Below are 19,586 nucleotides of genomic sequence, written 5' to 3'. Positions count from 1 at the left end.
TTCTGTTCAAAGCCCCAGATCTCCAAAGCCAAAGCTGCAAATAAGGATGAAAAAGATGCAAGGCAGGAGGCATAAAGGGAGGGAGGACAACGAGGAAGGGGTAATGAGTGGCCTAAATTAGGAATGGACCCTGGAGAGTTGCTCCTAAAATAAATGTTCCTACCAGCCAGAAATTTTTGCAGGTTATGGAAAAGATGGTGTTATGACTAGATCCTTGATAAGGTTAAGGATTCCAGATTCAAGACGATGAAGCTGAAGAATGGGAGAGAACCAAAACTGAGGTCAGTGAGGGTATCTAATGAATCTTCCCTCTGAAGTCTCATTGAAGGCACCAGGATAGAGAGGGCAAGATAGGGAACTGGCTTCTCAACAAAAGAAAAATGATAGTATTATCTGTCAAGAGCACGTGCAGAAAAGGCACAGATCCTTAAGATTCGCCAGCTCCTCTAAAATGTGTTTTATTTAAAGATTACATATTAAGATGTATAAAATAAGGTCACAGATAAATTCTGAAACCTTGAGGCAAAGAAGAGTTGTGGGAGTAAATCAGATGACGGGTGTAGACTCAGTGATGAAATATGGTTCTACTTCTTGTTCTCTTTGTGTCTGAACTTTCAACCTGTCTGGCCCCATTCTAACCCTGTGATTTCCTGTGATTTCCCCTAGAAGTCCAGATGAGCACTAATGATAGAGTCTCTTCTAAAATCGTGAGAAGAGGCAGCTCTGTAATCATCAGAGGTTCAGACACTTTCTGGAGAGAAGTCACTATCTGACCATCATCCAAGACTAATAAGCCAAGTCAAAATTAACCTTGGATGGAGCCTGGGCTGCATGGGCCTTTAGATCAGGAATGGGGATTTGCATAGCTGTGTATCTTTAGCACTTGGAAAAACACACAGAGCACAATGGGCATTCAATAATACTCCCGAAACTGCTCAAAATCAGGTCCTTAAGATGCTCAACAACCAATCTGTTTGTGTAGGTGAAACAACCATTTAGTGAATAAAAATGAACACAAATATTGAGCTAGACATTGTGTGAAGAGTTAAATATTGAGAATGAAGCCATGAAAAGCCCTGCAGATAGAATAAACACAAGAATGGATTATAAATTTGAACTATACAAAAAGGAATGATAGGGATAAAAGTTAGGAGATAAAACAAACCAAGGAACAGACCAGGGAGAGAAGAATTAAGTATTTGAGATAGGAAAGGAAGTGTCAGAAACAGTGAAGGAAAGAGCCCAAGGGGAAGGGGAGGGAACATGTGAAAGGAAAGTCTAAGCAGCTATATCTGCATCGGCCCACAGTATATGTTTGAGAGTTTGATTAGCTTCTCATCAATGAAAAACCAAGTCCACCCTATGAAAGAGACTGGGAATGATGAATGGTTGCAGGGAAAAGGAAAAGCCCAGGATTTTTAATCACTCCAAAACTCACAAATAACCTCATGTACCACAAAGACAATTCCCAGTAAATCAAATACAAATGTTCAGTTTTGCACCATTAAGTATAATGTTCATATTTATTTTTCATATATGATTTTATTATGTGTGAGTAGTTTCCTTTATTCTTATTTTTTGAGTGTTTTAATCATGAAAGGCTTTGAATTTTGTCGAAGTTCTTTCTGCATCCATTGAGATGATCACATGGGTGTTTTTCAATTCATTTTGTTGTATTATGTTGATCAATTTTGCATTTATGTTCATAAAGGAGGTTAGTCTATAGTTTTCTTTATTTTTTATTTTAAAATTTTATTAAAGTATAATTGGAATACAATATCATATTAATTTCAAGAGTAAAACAAAGTGGTTTGACATTAATATACCGTACGATATAATCACCTCAATAATCTAGTTAACCATCAGAGGTGTAAACTCCCAGTAATAACAATCAAGTTTCAAAAGTGAAGAATAACATTCTTCCCAAAGCACTTCCCCATTTGCAATTCTATTCCATCCTCACACCCTATGTCAAGAGCATGACTGGGCAGAAATTGCTAGTACCATTTAAAGATAATGAAACCAAAGCTTCAGTTTGGTTTCTCAATATCATTATTGTTACATAGTAGCAGAACGAGAACTTCAGCCAGATTATTCTGAAGTAAAAACCTATTAATCTTGCAGACATTTTTCCAGGGGTCTGGGAGTCATGCATTCAATTTACACCAAGATGTTTCTTTTCAGTCCACAGCAACCATAATAGAAGGTGGCTCCGTTTTTCTCCGCTAATGCCAGAGGCACCAATTCATGTTCTTTTTACTCTCAGAAATTGGCTGTCTGACCCAGAGGATACCTTAAAATTTGAATGTCACAGAGCCTTCTCACTTTTGTTAAATCTTACCATACTCCTTAATTTAAAAACTATTTTCCTCAAACCTGCTTAAATAACTAATTTCTATCTTTGTATCTGCAAATAGGTGATATGCCACCAGTAATTTGTCTTGTATTGTTAATAAATAGTGCTCTCAAATACTTATAAAATCCACCTTGTATTGCTTATTTTTGTATATATGTTATAAAATTTTTTAATTCTTTGAAATAGTACAATAACAACTGAAGTATTTTGCTGCTAGGCAACATGGATTTTGAGGTCTATGTATTTTGAAAATAAACACATATAATTAAATTGTATTATTTTTACAGTCTCCCAAAGTCTCTAGAACTTCATCAACTGAATTTTGCCCCAGATATATTTAGCCTTAGCCATTCCCTCAAATCAATGAGTCTATTTCATTTACTTGCTTTTACTTGCTTGTTTATTGTTTATTAGTTTTGCCCTAGGATGTATGTACTTGCGCTTTCAACACTGCTCGGGATCAATTTTCTACTGATCTTTTAGGTTTCATGCATTCTGGAAAACTTTCATATCCTCCATGATACCACCAGTCAAGATAAGGGGCACCATAAAAAACACCCTGTAAGTTGCAACATGATTATGGTACTTTCAAATATAGTGATTCCTTCTTTCATTTTGTCTTTATTTTCTAGGTTATGTAATTTGTAAGGATATCAACCAGGTCTGTTCTGCATACATTGCCATATCCCTGACATATTGTTCAATAACCTTACATATAGGCAATCCTTAATAATATATAGAATTGTTTTTTATACATTCTATTTTACAATGCCTAAAAATCTCTAGGGGATGACTAAATTGCCATCCTTGCTATCCCTGGAAGTCAAGACTAATAAACATGTTATAAACAGGTGGCACAATCAAGGGGCAAACTTCTAAAGAACTGGAAGCTTCTATTGCATCATCTAAAGGAAATATTTTCATCTTTCAAGGCCTGCAATGTGGCTCAATACCACTACTTCCTCATTTCTGCTTACTGGCTTCCCAGGCATGGAGAAGGCACATCACTGGATCTCCATCCCATTATTGGTGGTTTACATCTCCATACTTCTTGGTAATGGCACCCTTCTCTTTCTCATCAGGGATGATCATAACCTTCATGAGCCCATGTACTATTTCTTAGCTATGCTGGCGGCTACAGACCTCGGAGTGACATTGACCACAATGCCCACAGTTCTGGGAGTCCTGTGGTTGAATCACAGAAAGATTGGCCATGGGGCCTGCTTCTCTCAGGCCTACCTTATCCATACACTTTCTATTGTGGAGTCTGGTGTTTTGCTTGCCATGGCCTATGACCGTTTCATTGCCATCCGCAACCCCTTGAGATATACTTCCATCCTTACAAACACTAGAGTAATGAAGATTGGGATGGGGGTATTGACAAGGGCCAGTCTGTCAATTATGCCAATAATTATTCGCCTTCACTGGTTTCCCTATTGCCGGTCCCATGTACTCTCCCATGCTTTCTGTCTACACCAAGATGTCATCAAGTTAGCCTGTGCTGACATCACCTTCAATCGTCTCTATCCAGTCGTGGTTGTATTTGCAATGGTCTTATTGGACTTTTTCATCATCTCTTTTTCTTACATTTTTATTCTCAAGACTGTCACGGGCATTGCTTCTAGAGATGAAAGGGCCAAGGCCCTCAACACATGTGTCTCCCACATCTGCTGTATCCTGGTCTTCTACGTCACTGTAGTTGGTCTGACATTTATCCACAGGTTTGGAAAACATGCTCCTCATGTGGTCCACATCACAATGAGCTATATTTACTTTCTTTTCCCCCCTTTTATGAACCCTGTCATCTATAGCATTAAGACTAAGCAGATCCAGAGGGGAATAATTCGCTTATTCTCTCTGCCTCACACTAGAGCATAACTTTAACTCGTTGTTCTTTGAGGACTATGCCAGGAAACATGGAAAAGCTAACAGCTTGTTCATAGGAGCAACTAGGGAAAGGCATGTCAATGGAAACCAACCTCTGCTATTTAGAACATAATATTGCCCTGCCTATTTATTGCTGAGCTGTAGACAATATAACAAATGTACAGTGCTAAGCATATATGTCAAGTTTCCAACTAATTTACTGTTTTCCCAGGTAACTCATCCTGTTTGGTGAGTCTATTTTTTTGGATCTATGGTGCCAATCACCATAATTTGAGTCAAATTCTATTGTTATCCCATATGTTCTTCATGTATTGGCTCTGATATACCTAGTAATTACATTCTTCACCTCAAACATTCATCTAGTTTTTTCACTTACATCGAGCTGGTTGCTATCTACAGAAATGCACTAAATAAAGCAATGAGCCTTACCTTGTCCTCAAGTCAATATGCCAACTCTAGGGAAAGTATATCTAAGTCTATTGAGTTAAATTTTTGCTGAACACTTTTAAATAATATTTTGGTTAATAATATATGTAAATAATATAATAGAGATATAACTATATAATAATAAAAACAGATGTGTCCTGGCTGGTGTAACTCAGTTGGTTGAGAATTGTCCCATGCACTGAGAGCTCACCAGTTCAATTCCAGGTCAGGGCACATGCTTGATCCCCAGTAGGGGTTGTGCTGCAGGCAGCTGATCAATGTTTTTTTCTCTCATCAATGTTTCTCTTTTTCTCTCCCTCTCCCCTCCTCTCTCTAAAATCAATTTAAAAATCATACATTTATTTTTTAAGTTATAATTTCTAATTTAGATGGCCATTGTCTTGATGAGTCAGTCCCAGATACTGAGAACAAATATATGTATTTTCAGAGAGTAAAGTGGCATTAAAATCCAGTTTGGGAGTATGTCATTGATAAAGATAATGTGCAAAATACCAGAGATGAGAAAGATTTGGTCATATGTGTGAGTTGGGAGAAATGGAGAGGATGGAGTCAGTGCTTGTGATTAGAAGAAACAAATTATCTTTTCTGGCTCCAAATATCTATTAAAGTTGCTTTTGTTCACAGTGTATTCAGGGTTGGAGGAGTTTGCAGTTCTATGGCCCACTGAAGAGCCAGTACCCATGAATCAAGTGACAGGTTTTAAAGTGAATCAAAGAGATATTCTTATAAAGATAAGATAGAGTATGAAATGTTAGGATTACACAAGGGGCCACTGAGTGACTAGTAACTTCCCTTCATATAGTAGACCCTGTCTCTGGGATCTGTCAACAGGCATTGAAAGTGATCTCTGACTCCTACACCTACTCTTAGTCACAGAAAAGTTAAAACTTTCCAGAAAGGTGAGATTTATGAGAAAACAAACATGAAACCAGATCTTTAGAGAAGCTTCCAGCCTGGTAAATAATTTTGCCAGATCAGTTGAAGGAACTGTTTGTTTATATGTTAATTAATTTATTTGTTTTCACTCAACTTGGCTTTGTGTCTGTTTGTAATTATGTGTGAAATTTGTGCTTCTCCTTTTGTAGCTTCTATACTGTGTGCTCCAGGAGTATAATGATATCCTATGCCTTTTGATATACTGTATTATAGTAACATAAAATAATCTTTAATAAAATACAATTTTTTATTAAAGTGAATGAAACTTGAATATTTCTTTGTGTGTCTGTTGGTTCTTCTGTTTATGTCTCTGTTATTATGCCCTATAATATTTGGAAAACATAAATTATATTCTCATCCAATACCCTAAAATATCCAAGATCACAACTCTTTGTCAGAGTTAACTTTGTTCTTGTGATCTTGGGATTGACTTCAGGGTTATTTAAGGCACATCAAAGGAAATCTCTTTTTCTTTTTCTTTTTCTTTTTTCTTTTTCTTGTTCTCTTTCTTTTTCTTTTTATCTTTCTCTTTCTTTTCCTTTTCCTTTTTCTTTTTTTCTCTTTACTTTCTTTCTAGGTTCAATGATCCTGGGCATGCCATGGAAGACTAATATAAAGGGGATTAGGATAACAATATGTTTTATGAAGGCACATTTGATTGACACCCTCAAAAGTTTCTCTCTTCCCTTTTTGTTCTTCCTTATTTTGCAGAGATAGGATAAAGAGATAAAAGAAAGAGCTTATAAGAAATGAAAGATTTGGATTAACCAAAGAATTTGTATGCATATATGCATAACCCTTGGATACAGACAATAGTGTGGTGAAGGCCTGGGGGAGAGGGTGGGAGCAAGCTGGATGGGGTCACTGGAGGGGGTGGGGAGGGACATCTGTAATACTTTCAACAATAATAAAGATAAATTAAAAAAACAAAGGACTGGGAACTTCTGTTTTTCTTGGATGGAGTGTGTCTTATGAAACATAGCAGAGTTCTGAGATCATGGTGGCCTCTACTGAACATCTCAAGTGCAGGATCAAGGGAGGCAGGTTGGGGAAACTTCTCTGATAGATAAATTTAATACCTTGCCCTGAATCTTATACTCTCATATGCTTCAATATAAACAATGTTCTGGGAATTAAAAAAAAAAGAACTGGAGCAAAAAAGGCAAATGTAAAGTTGTTTAAGTAAATATGAGGGTGGGGTTGCTCCATGAGAAGACACCTAAGAGAAGAGAGATCTAGAGTATTTTCTTGAAGCCTCCAAGTTTCTGGAACAGAATGATTAGTTTGGGGAAATTTTTTCTCTTCAAAAGGAGATCTCAAGGGCTCCCTAGGGATGGACCCCTATCTTATGCATTGATGGATATACTTTTCAAAGTCATGAGGCAATAGTCTTAGAATTATGGATCTTTGCAAAGTTAAAAAATGATTAAAGGAGACAATTTAGATGACAAAAACAGTATTAAACACTTCATTACATGGACAGTCTCCACTTGAACTGCTAAGTGGAGCAGAAGGCAGGAAACTTTTATAAGATAAAGAGTAAAGAACAAGGAAGAGTCCTAGTTGGTTTGCCTCGGTGGATAGAGTTTTGACCTGCAGACTGAAGGGTCCTGGGTTGGATTCCAGCAAGGTTACATGCCCAGGTTGTGGGCTCGAACCCAAGTAGAGAAACTGCAGGAGGCAGACAATCAATAATTTTTCTCTCATCATTGATGTTTCTATCTCTCTCTGCCTATTCCTTCCTCTGAAATCAATAAAAATATATTTTTTAAAAAGAACAAGGAAGAAAAAAATTGAAAATATGATAGGCTAGGGCCACATTGTCAACCTTATTTGTGATGAATACACTCATAGTTGTCCACACTGTCAACCTTATTTGTGATGAGAATACCCAATTGGCTGATCAGATATACTGTGTTTCTGGTTGAGCAGAGCTTTTACCAGGGCACCAAAGTTGTCTAAGTTTTGAGTTGCTGATAAGGCATCCCAGTATCAGTTATTAGTATGGGGAAAGTATGATTTTTGTGGGCATTCTATTAAAAAGTAGGGCTCATATGCAACATACCCACACCATACTTGTTGCATAATATGAAACAATTATGCTCTCTAGCTTTGCCTTCCCCCAATTCCTCAACATGGCATAAAAATAACACTGACTGGAGTTGTGAAAATAGCATCTCAGACTCATCTTTGTCAAAAAAGTTTATTTATTTTTTCTTATTTTATTTTGCTGGGTTGTGTGTGTGTGTGTGTGTGTGTGTGTGTGTGTGTGTGTGTGTGTGTTTTGTTTGTTTTTTGTTGTTGTTTTTTTACATTCTGCTGCTCCTTTTCTGAACTCTACAAAAGTAAAGTCTGCCCTCCCTCACTCCCATAAGAAGTCCAATGCCTCAGGACTCAGCTGGTCTTTTTCTAGTCTGTACTTACCAACATACTCCTCCCATTTTATCATTCCTTCCCCAATCCACTCATAACACCAGTAACTTTCACTAGATTCAAGCCCTTTTTAAAAAATCCTCACCAGAGAATTACATATATTTTATTGATTTTAGAAAGAGAAAAAAGAGAGAAACATCAAGAGGTACCTCTTGTACATATATATCCCAACAGGTGCTTGAACCTGCAAACCAGGTATGTGCTCTGACTGGAAATTAAACCTGCAATGTTTTGGTGTACAAGAGGATGCTCCAACCAACTGAGCCACCTGGCCAGGACACTCCAAGACTTCTTAAAAGAAGATCTTCTACATCTTCTCCAAACATTTTGAGCAATTTGGAATGTTTCGACATATTTGAGTGTGAATGATACTGCTCTGTTTCTGAAAAACAGAATTAAAATGGCCCTTTACAAGAAATGTAATAACAATAACAACAAAACCTCACTATGTGTAATATCTCAACACTTACAATCCACTCCCAAGTGATACTGCAGTCCTCACAGGTCATGACAATTACCTAGTGTCAATTACTTTCAAATGAGGCTCAGAGTCTGAGAGGGTCAAAGGGGTTTGACCAAAATTAGATGGTTATAAATTAGAGAAGCTGGAACTCCAATTAAGGAGTTGTTAAAAGTGAAAGTCTAGAGGTCTTGGAGGTTTGGTAGACATATGATATGAACTCTAGAATATCCTTCTTAATGCCTGGGGTGATATACCAGTATTGTTATTTCTCCATGTCTTAGAATCTCCATATCTTATCCAACACAGATGGTATTTTTACACATTCCTTGTGGTATGATCTATTGCATGGGCTTTTTTTTGTTGTTGTTTTTGAAGCAATAAAACCTCTACAATCAAATAATTGGTTACTGTCATTTTGATTTCTCTAACTGTATTGAGTATCAATTATTTCTTCAAACCTATTCTTGCCTTAGAAATTTCTATTCTTTTCTTCCCTCAGAACAAAATTTTCCCTCCTTTATACCTGACTGATTCTCACACATCTGTCAGATATTGCATACTCTAGCAACTTTTCTATGGCCATGCATACATCTTGCCAGATTTAATAAAGTAAATCACCTACATGCTCCCAGAATCCTGTAAATTCTCTATCATATTATTAGTTTTTTATATTATATTGAGTTTTTACAGAGAGGAATGGAGAGGAAGAGGGATAGAGAATTAGAAATATCAATGAGAGAGAAACATCAATTCAGCTGCTTTCTACACACTCCCTATTGGGGATGTGCCGGCAACCAAGATACATGCCCTTGACTGGAATCGAACCTGGGTCCCTTCAGTCCGCAGGCCGACGCTCTATCCACTGAGCCAAACATGTTAGGGCTCTATCATATTTTTTAAATATTGCTGTTATTCCTTCCTCTTTCATTCTTTGAATCTATTTTATGTCTTAAAATCCAGAAGAACAAGAACTAACTTTATTTTGCACACTTACTACTATATGCTCCTTGCTCAGTACATTGTCTGGCACATGTATTAGACACTGAAGTTTTACTTGTTATTCATATTTTTTCCAATCTCTAAGGTTCTCCAAAGAATGAATGCTTTATTTCTTTGGTGGTGGTTAGAGGGAGACAAAATCAGCCACCGCTGGAGAAGCCTGTTTGTGGTTTACTTGGTAATACAAGAGCTCGTGTGGACCATGAATTGCTTGTCAAGCTTCCTGCTAAAGATTAGGTGATTTAGAGGTACATTCAAGTGTCAAGATAAGAAACAGTGAGTGAGGAGGAGAGAACAAGCCTTAAGTGGGAAGTTAAAAGTCAGTAATAGAGGGAATGAAAATGAGAGGAAGGAAGTATAGAAGAAAAGGAGAGAGAGCCAGGGATGCAGGAGTGATAATCAGAAAAGGAGCCCAAGGGATACTCTCTCTGTAGGATGTTAAAGGAAAACGAGAAATCAAGGTGTTCCCCTGGGATTCAATGTATCTGGGATAACATTTTAAATTCAGGAAAATTATTATTCACCAGTGACTAATCCTTAGGAGTTTCTGTGCATGCAGGGTTGGGAGGGCTATGGTGAGTTGCTATCTGAGCCTTAAGACAACAGGCCCAAACTTTCAGCCCCTCCCAGGACCTGAAGTCTTATCTCTTGGGCACAGCCTTATGGTCTCCAACCATTTCCCTCCCAAGCTTTGCAAATACTGCCACCTCCCTTTGCAGTGAATGGTCCAGGATAAAGCCCTCTTGGCACTGGGCCTAGAAGTCTCTCAATGTGGTTCAGGTGGAAGAGAAGCTCTGCCACACACAGACATATGACCTTGCAAAGTCACTTAACCACGGAGTGTTAGTTATTTCACCATTAACTAAAAGAAAACCATTCTTAACAGAAGTTTTTGAAGTTAAACTAAAAATGATGTTTCTGATGTGCTGTTGCATTAGGAGAGAGACACGAACTCAATATGTGCATTCAAATGTACATGTTCACTTTATGTGTTCTTCCTAAATCTATTTTTTATGATCTAGTGCCTCATGGCAAAATTGCAACCAAGACTAAGCATTTCCTTGGCCTTGCTCACCAGGTAGTAAGGAGTCAAATGTTCTTCAAAGTTTTACTTCTACCAACGCAGAGCTATACCTCTTCCAATTACATCTCACAAGTAAAAGCTTCACTTGGCTTTTTGCTCCTATGGGGCCCCCAGCTTACTAAGATTTGTTGTAACTTCAATTAATTACTTAACTGGCCCAGCACAAGTAATACAGCTATGACCTCTCTAGCTTTCTAAAGACCCATTGTGACATGCTTCTCAATACACAGTCTATTGCAGTAGTTTTGGAATTAAACCGTCTGATTTAAGATGCCAGCTGCCACTTACGAGCTGTACTCTCTGGCAAATCATGCCATCTTTCTGTGTTTTGATCTGCTCAACTATAAATGGGGATACTAACAGTATTCACATTATCAGATTATTTTAATGATTAAATGTATTCATACATGTCATGCACTTAATTGTTCCTGGACCATAGTAAATACTGTAGGATTTTTAGTTGTTGTTGTTACTGTTAGACATTTTGTGAAAATGGGATCATTTGACATTCAGGGTGGGAAGGGTCTGGCCTGCTAAAGAAAGTGAAGACTCTGTGAAATCTTCCATATAAGCACAACACTTGATAATGGAAAGACTTGCATTCCATTCTCACATAGACCCTGTGAGAAAGCAGAAAATGGTGGAGATTTTAGTTCAAATTTTCAAAGAATTTGAGATTCTCAGAGACAGTGACTTAGGTGCTATGTTTAGCAACTGGAGGAGCCAAATGTATAGAGCTGGTGGTGGCTTTCCTCGGGAGGCCAAAGTGTTCCTGGGAGTAGAACACTGGATTTACTCATTCTCATGAGGATTCAGAGGCACTTTCTTTTGAAGATGTTTGAAGCTTTAACTCAGAAACTTTTCCCTTCCTCATGACCCTCTCAAATCTGGCCTAGACTGCAAAGAAGCCTAAATTGTGGTCAGTCATGTGGACACGGTGTTTTTTTTTAATCCTTCTGAAAGTGGACATTGATATATTAACAGTGCCTGTGAAGCAGAATCTGTCCTAGAGTGTTTGTGATATCAAAATATTTATGGCCATATAACTAGGATCTAAGATTAAACATATGGAGAGGACAAAGTCTTTTAAAGTAAGCATTCATTGATTCACAAATATAATCTGAGTGCCTACTGGTTCCTAGAACTGCATGAGGCCAACGTGATAGAAGATGTGTATATGCTTGTGTGCAGGGAGGTAGGCACTAAATGATGGTCTAACAAATATTAAATGAAATTATTATTAATAGTTAGTAGAAATCAATTAGCAGTAGTATTTTAACAGCCACTATCTGCCAAATGCAGCACTATTAGAAGATTTATATTCATTATCACTCAGTAAAACTCCATGAAACAGATTTTATATCTTATTTTTACTACTAATAATAGAATACAATAATTTGAGAAAAATTTTAAGATCATGTAACTGGTAAAGACTTACATTTAAGTTTTTTCATGAAATATCTTAAATATGACTATGAAATAAATATAAAATATTAAGTATATTTTATATTTTAAATATAAAGTGGAAAGACTACTCACCCCTACCTTCCCATTTTCCTTAGAGAGATAATCCCTTTTTATAATATAGTGTGCATCCCACTGTGCCTTTTTCTACACATTTACATACAACACATGAAAATGTTTAAATACATTCTTATTGTTTGTTGACAGGGGCTGTTTGTGGCATTGCTATTTCATGCTACACTAAAAACAGTGCTTCCTTGTGCACATTCTTGGGTTTTAGTGAATATAGACTAAGACTCCACGTAAGCCAATGGTTTTTAAAACTGATGACCTTGTTGGCTTTACTGTTGACAATAGAGAGGAAAAGGGAAGACATTTTCTCAGCATTTCCACTTGGGAAAAGGAAGTGGGGATGAGATCTTGGTTTCCTGCCTCCAGTCCCCCTTCTATGGAATCAACAAATTCTTTAGACAAGCTCCCTCTGGGTGGCCCCCACTGAGTCAGTTGTTCCAGAAATCTCTCCTGCCATCTTGTGGCTTGTACAGCATCTACAGGCTGCTTCTGGAGACAGAAAATGAGGATTACAAAAACATGCTAGGGTCTACCAAATAGCACTAGTGATAGGAGTGATTATTCATGTAGTTATTAGTTATTATTCTTATTATTGACAGTTGCAGTCTTTTACAGTGGATACTGAAGTTCAGAGTTTGGATTATAAATGCTAGGAGACATTAGATAGGTGGAGATATATATCATACTGACTAGCCCCGACTGGAACCACTACAGTAAAGTAAGTCAGACATTTATAAATAGTATCTACATAGAGTAAACTAAAGTGGCAATATTTTCAGGTCACAGTCATTTGTAGAGAAAATTAAATTCAACCCCAGACAGGCACACATGTCTGGGCATTGAGATTTAACAACAGAAATACATATTCCACTTTATTTTATTTAGTTAGTTAATGACAAATTATATTTAGTTAGTTAATTATTTAATCAAAAATCCTTATATTTTAATAATTACTAGGTACCAAGGATATATTGGTGTGTCTATTTCCTGCCTCTATGATGATTATATTTTAATAAGGAAGAAAATAATAGTAAAAATATAATGACAAACAGTCACAGCTTTATAGAACTGCTGTGAAGGAAACAAAAAGGTTGATGCAATCAAGGGAGACTAACTAAAAAGACTTTCATAAGCTGGTGTGACAAATGAGGGCTCTCAAAGGAGGTGATAATTAAAGTGGGACCTAAGGGATGGGGAAGTAGAAAAAGCTTTGCGGTACTTTTCTTGGTTCTGGAGCTCTAGTTCAATGATCAGAGAGGGAAAGAGGCATAGAACCATATTTCAGAAAGGAAGCTACTGGGGGAAGGTGGGGGGAACTGCCTCTTCCAGAGGGCTCAGTCTCTGAGTGACTGAATAGGGATTGAGCCCTTGCTTCTGTTGGCCCAGCTATGGACCACCATGAAGAGTGAAGTTAGAACCTTGTTCTGGACTCACTCCCCACATTTCTAGTACATACAGGGGCACTAGAGCACGACTATAAAATCTACACCACATTCTGATGTTTATATTCTAGTCCTCATAGATCTCTTTCAACAAACAACGTCTTTCACATTTAGCTTTTTAAAAAATCAAACACATACATTAAAAAAATGTTAGAACATACAGTGTTCACTCTCTGTGGCCCATAATTTTTCAGTAGAGAAATTGACCAAATTGTAAAAACATGAGTTGTAGCCTAGAGATATAAAATTCCATCATAAAGAATTACCAGAGTGACTAGAGGTGGAAGTACTTTAGGAGATGGTGGTAATGGGATCTAAAGATACTAATTAAATAAAAAAGTATATCTAATTATATCCAAGGGGGATATTAGTGTTAAGAGTAGAAGTACAATGGCAGGTAATAAGCAATTAGGGAATCCAAATTTGATTTGTTTTAGATAAAAGCTTTAAAGAGTTAGAAACAAAGTCACCCTTCTCTCTCTCTCCCTCTCTCTCTTTTTCTCTCTCTCTCATCACAGGCACACACACACACACACACACACACACACACACACACACACACGTACATATGCAAGTAGTATGTGCACTAAAAACCACTAGCACATAGACAAATAGGTACACTCTTGCATTGATGCTTTTAGTAATAGATTTAGAGATTTAATAATATATTCTAATACATTCAAAGTTAAGGCCTGAATGACTCGCACCAACATATTGATACCCCACCTCCCTAACCATCACATACACACATTCATTTCACTTTATATCCACAAGATTCCAACATTACCCTCTGGGACAGAGATGGGGCCAAAGACTGTTCCTTCATTGTTCCCTGTTGCCAGCCTTCAGAAACCAATTCTGCCTTTCTATCCTGGGATAGGCACACTGTTTGGTGAGCTTTGTTTAGCAATATATTTTCTTTGCTAAGTGTGAACTTCATAAAGACAAGTCTATTTCACGTTTATCTGGGTATCTGCAAGGTGCTGCTTGGGGTTTTTCAGAATAGGCCCATGATAGATATACAGTGAATGAAAATTGACAAAAGGTATTTTATGCAATTCCAGTCTTCTTTCAAAGAAGACTATTTTGTAATATGATAAAAATAAATCTAAAGACCATGTGGGGGAATGAAAAAGCAAAAAGAGCTAAGAGTATTTTACATTGCTAATAAATGACTATTTCTTGGGCAGTAGTACTTAAATTATATATAATTCAGAGAAGCAGAGTAGAAAGCTGTTAAATAGATGCTAATATATGAAATAAAGCAGATATTACAAGTATATAGGTAAGTGGTAGTTTATCCATTATATAATATTGTTTAACTCTGGGAAAAGCTATCAGTTAAATATCTTCACTTAGCTCCATGCACCAAAAAACATATGTCTCCAGTACAGACTTTAAATCCTTCCTGCAGATTGTCAACAATGTACTCTACAAAAAATATGAGGTCATTGCTTGCTTTTTTTAACACAATCATCAATATGTGTTCAGTCTTTGACATACATACACTGAGTGGCCAGATTATTATGATCTCTGAACACATAATAATCTGGCCACTCAGTGTATATCCTATATAATAAAAGGCTAATATGTAAATTGTCCCCTAGACCAGGAGTTCGACCAGCAGGCAGGCCGGCCAACTGCCCAGGTCCCCTCCCCTGCCCTGGCCAGGCTGGCTGGACCCCACCCATGCACAAATTCATGCACCAGGCCTCTAATATATATATATTTACACACACACACACATATACACACACACACTGAGTGGCCAGATTATTATGCATTCAGGGATCATAATAATCTGGCTACTCAGTGTATAAACCATTGTAGAGTCTTGTCCCTATCTACTACTGCTATTGTCTCATGCCAAGGTATCACCTCTCTTGAATTTCATATTTGAGTATTGGAAAATGTTTTAGTTTTCAGTAAACTTTTCCTCCTTGATGCCCTAGCTTATGCTATTCCTTCTTCCTGTAAATCCTTTCTATAAAATTCCATTTCATGGTTAATTCTTAGTCTTCATAGCACAGTTTTTTAAAAATATATTTTTATTAATTTCAGAGAGGAAGGGGGAGGGGAAGAGAGCTAGAAACATCAATGATGAGAGAGAATCATTGATTGGCTGCCTCCTGCATGCCCCACACTGGGGATCGAGCCTGACCGGGAATCAAACAGTGATCTCCTGGTTCATAGGTTGATGCTCAACTACTGAGCCACAGCAGCCCAGCTATAGTTCAGTTTGAGTGTCTCCCCTGGGTCTCCAATTTGAACTTGTTACCACCTACCAAAACTCACATAATTGCTACCATGTGCATTTCTTTGATTGCACTTAGGATAATTATTGTACCATCTTATATGATAGATGCTCCCAAATAATAGCAGTCATTGTTGATGGCAATAAATACAGTGTTGTTGCTGTCTTCCTACCCCTGTATTGTCTTTAATTAGACTTTCTCTAGGACATGGCAAAAATTATGATCTCAATAAAAGCAAAATGTTCTAAAAAATTTTTGGAAGAAGTTTTCTCTTCTATAAGTCTAAATGAGGATGTTCCATTTTTTCCTCTTCTACCCAAGACAGACCAGTATCACACCAGTTCTCAATTCATGCTCTTGTTCAACATCACTCACTCAGTTTAGTCCCATGTTCTACCTCATCTGCTTTCCTGGATTGGAAGCCATTGAACGGTGCATTTTCATCCCGTTTTTCCTTATGTACCTGGTGGCCATCCCAGGAAATTCTTTCATTCTGATAATTATTAAGATCAACCCTAATCTACACATACCCATGTACTATTTACTATCCTTTCTGGCTGTCATAGATTGTGACTGTCAGTATTCACCTTACCTACTAGTGTGGGAATCTTTTGGTTTAACTCCCATGGTATCTACTTTGAAGCCTGTCAAATCCAGATGTTCTGCATCCACTCATGTTTTGTCATGGAGTCCTCAGTGCTCCTTGTCATGTCCATTGACTGCTTTGTGTCCATCTGTCACCCCCTGAAGTACTCGGTCATTATCACTGGCCAGTGAGTGGTCAGAGCAGGCCTGGTTGTCATCCTCAAGAGACCTGCAGCCCTTGCTCCTATTATCTTACTTTTGAAGGCTTTTCCCTATTGTGGACCTTAAGCCCTCTCTCATTCTTTCTGTTTACATCAGGGGGCCATATGCTTGGCCTTCATAGACAACACTTTCAACACTGGGCTGACACTGATGGTGTTCACTGTGATGCTGGACCTAGTACTCACTGCACTGTCCTGTGGAGTCATCCTAAACTCAGGGACAAGACTCCCTAGAAGAGTGGCACTGAGCCTTGCAAACATGACCTCACACCTCTGTGCTGGTCTTCTTTGTGCCCGTGGTGTGGCTATCCCTGGTGCACTGCATTGGGAAGCACGCCCCATCTTCTGTCCACCTTTTTTATGGCCAACATCTACCTCTTTGTGCCTCCCATGCTTAACCCACTCGTATATAGTATTAAGGCCAAGGAGATACACCATGCCATCAACAATTCCTGGGTCTCAGAAAGGCCAGTGTGAGTTCTGGCACTAAAAATTCCACTGAGTGGCCAGAAGAAGGGCCTCAATCAGACCAAAGATTGACAGCATTGAGTACTTGTTATTTTGCTCCAAGTTTCCCAGGATCTTTCCCATTACCATACATAAAATATGCGTAAATTTCTTTCTTGATTATGGGTTAAGAATGCTGACCTGGTCTTGCTTAAATTATAATGCCTCTTACCATATATGAGACCTAGCATTTTGTGTAGTATCAAAAGCTGCTCAGGGGAAAACTTTGTAGAAGGTCATAATCAATATGCAAAAACTGAAACTAAAATGAAACTTAAAAAAAAAAAACTAAAAAGGAACAATACCTTTAAAAGCATTCAGAACATAACCTTGCAAAAAAATTGATAAACCCTAGTTGTAATTAACTTTAGGAAATATACCTCTTCCCATGGTTTCTTATGACTGCTTCCCTCATCTCTACCTGGTCAAGGTCATTCTCTTTGGTTTCCATTCTAGCTAAGCAGTATCCTTTGGACTCTTGACTCATATTAGAAGAATCAGAATTTCTACACTCTTCCCTAATGGCAGATTCAGGCAGAACTCCTCCAAATCTTTCTGAGGATGTGTTACTTTCTGGCCCTGTTCATCTAGTAGAAAGCGTTGTCCTCACCTCTAACTCTTCTCATTTCTTATTTTACCTTTCTTGTGAACTCCCAAGTCCTATAACCTCAGATATAACATTAAGCTGAAGTCAACGTTTGTTTCTCAGCACTTTTAGTTATGAGATCTTGCACATGACATGGAATGCAACAAAGCTTCAATAAAGAAAACTGCCACAAGCATGTCTAAGTCATAATCTAATTGCTCAGAATATTGTAAACCTAAATTACCAGAGAAAATTGCCCCTACCACTGACTAAATGAAATTCATGTGGAATCTTAGCATTGAGATTGCTTCTTCAAGAACATTTTTCCTGACAGGGCCCCTCTCCAATACCAGAGCAGAGGCTTCATTAGTTGGCTCCTATGGAACCTTGCATTTCCCATTGTTACATTTAGTGTACTATTAGTGTTAGTACATATTAGTGTACTATTTTGGCTTTCAGTTTAGTTTTTTTTCCCCTTTTCAGAACATATTACTAAATTAAACTCTTTGAAGGAAGTATGCATATTGTGTTTACAAATAAATCTTTATAAATACAATTCCAGGCAGATAATAGATAAATAAATATTAAATGAATTCCTGGGTACATAAATGCTTAAAGTAAGATCCCAAACTAAAAAAGAACTTTTCTTTTTCTAATAAAGGTTTTCTTCTTCACATCCAGGAAGCTAAAGAAGATTTCTTTTTGGTAGCATCTATCAAAGGGGTTTCCCCATCATTTCCCTAATTCAGCTGTGTTCGGGTGCTTTGGGCCCTCCCACCCCCCTTACCCCCACTGCCACTAGTTGAAATTTCAGTGACCAGAAAGTGCTTCCTGAAAGTTGTTATTCACAGTGCTGGGTTGTAAGGAACCTTGTATATACTAGTAAGCTACCACTCCTCCTACCTGATCCAAGTCCCAACAGAAAACTTGCTGAGTCTGTTTAATCAATAAAATGTTCTGGTTTTTGCCATGGACTCAGGAGTTTAGAATTTCCTGGACCCTAAAAATACAATACTTTATCAAAGGCAATGTGTTTCATTAATCTTTACATTCAAGTATGTGGCCAAAAGTTTATAGTGTCCACATATTTTGCTGAATAATTGAGTGTGAATAACTTCCTGGTAGTAAGAAGAATTGCAAAGAGAGACATAACTGGGGAAAAGAGAGGATCCCAGAAAGAAGGACTATGGATCAACCAATAAATTTCTCCTAACTACAGCAGCTAGTGGGAGAACAAAATTAAACATAATCTGATCTGCTGAAAACTCTCATGGTGATGTTTATGGGTCACTAAGTTTCCATGGAAGATAACTGGGGTTTGAAAAAAAAACTAAGTTCTGGGAGGAATTTATCCATCTTTGATGTTTGCTAAGTCTGCATCCTACATTCATCTAAGGAGTTTCCTCTGAGGGCCTAAGACCCAAGGGAGAAGGACAGGACAGATAGATTGATAATGGCCTGCGGTGCAGCAGATCCTGAGTCAATCAGAAGAGGCTGGGAGAGGAGTGGAAGGTGCTACAGAGGTCAGGAAAGAAGCTCCCAACAGCAAGGGATCAGTAAGTCATTGAAGACCCTGTGGTTTGTGGATAGAGGCAGCCAATCTAATCTCCTCTCTTATACTTTTTTTATCTAGCAGGTGTATAAGTAGAGTTATAGGGTAAAGCAATTTCCAGAATGATGACTGGTTAGAGATACTGTTCTATTATATCTCACCATGATGTTTTTGGTTGGAAAGAGAGGTCAAAGGTTTTTATTGGCCTGGGTTTTAGAGTGAAGTGATACAAAATTGTGTCAGATAAAACATAATCCCAACAACTCCAACCTGACTGATGCAGCTTCCAACACTTCA

At 37.7% G+C, this 19,586-nt stretch overlaps 1 protein-coding gene and 1 pseudogene across 2 annotated transcripts; both read left to right on the top strand.

The window, feature by feature from the left end:
• Positions 1-3,295: 3,295 nt before the first annotated feature.
• Positions 3,296-4,234, top strand: OR51B6 (olfactory receptor family 51 subfamily B member 6; the record flags this gene model as incomplete). Its single annotated transcript, XM_079788428.1, has 1 exon — positions 3,296-4,234. One exon carries the CDS (start codon positions 3,296-3,298, stop codon positions 4,232-4,234), a length of 939 nt encoding a protein of 312 aa, XP_079644554.1.
• An 11,811-nt stretch (positions 4,235-16,045) lies between these two features.
• Positions 16,046-17,258, top strand: LOC307109260 (olfactory receptor 51M1-like; annotated as a pseudogene). The gene has a single exon. The product of its transcript is annotated as an olfactory receptor 51M1-like (transcript).
• Positions 17,259-19,586: the final 2,328 nt, after the last annotated feature.

Source organism: Cnephaeus nilssonii (assembly GCF_951640355.1).
Source record: "Cnephaeus nilssonii genome assembly, chromosome: 13".
NCBI lineage: Eukaryota > Metazoa > Chordata > Mammalia > Chiroptera > Vespertilionidae > Cnephaeus > Cnephaeus nilssonii.
The sequence above is the reverse complement of the archived record's forward strand: the minus strand, read 5'-3'. Positions and strand labels throughout refer to the sequence as shown.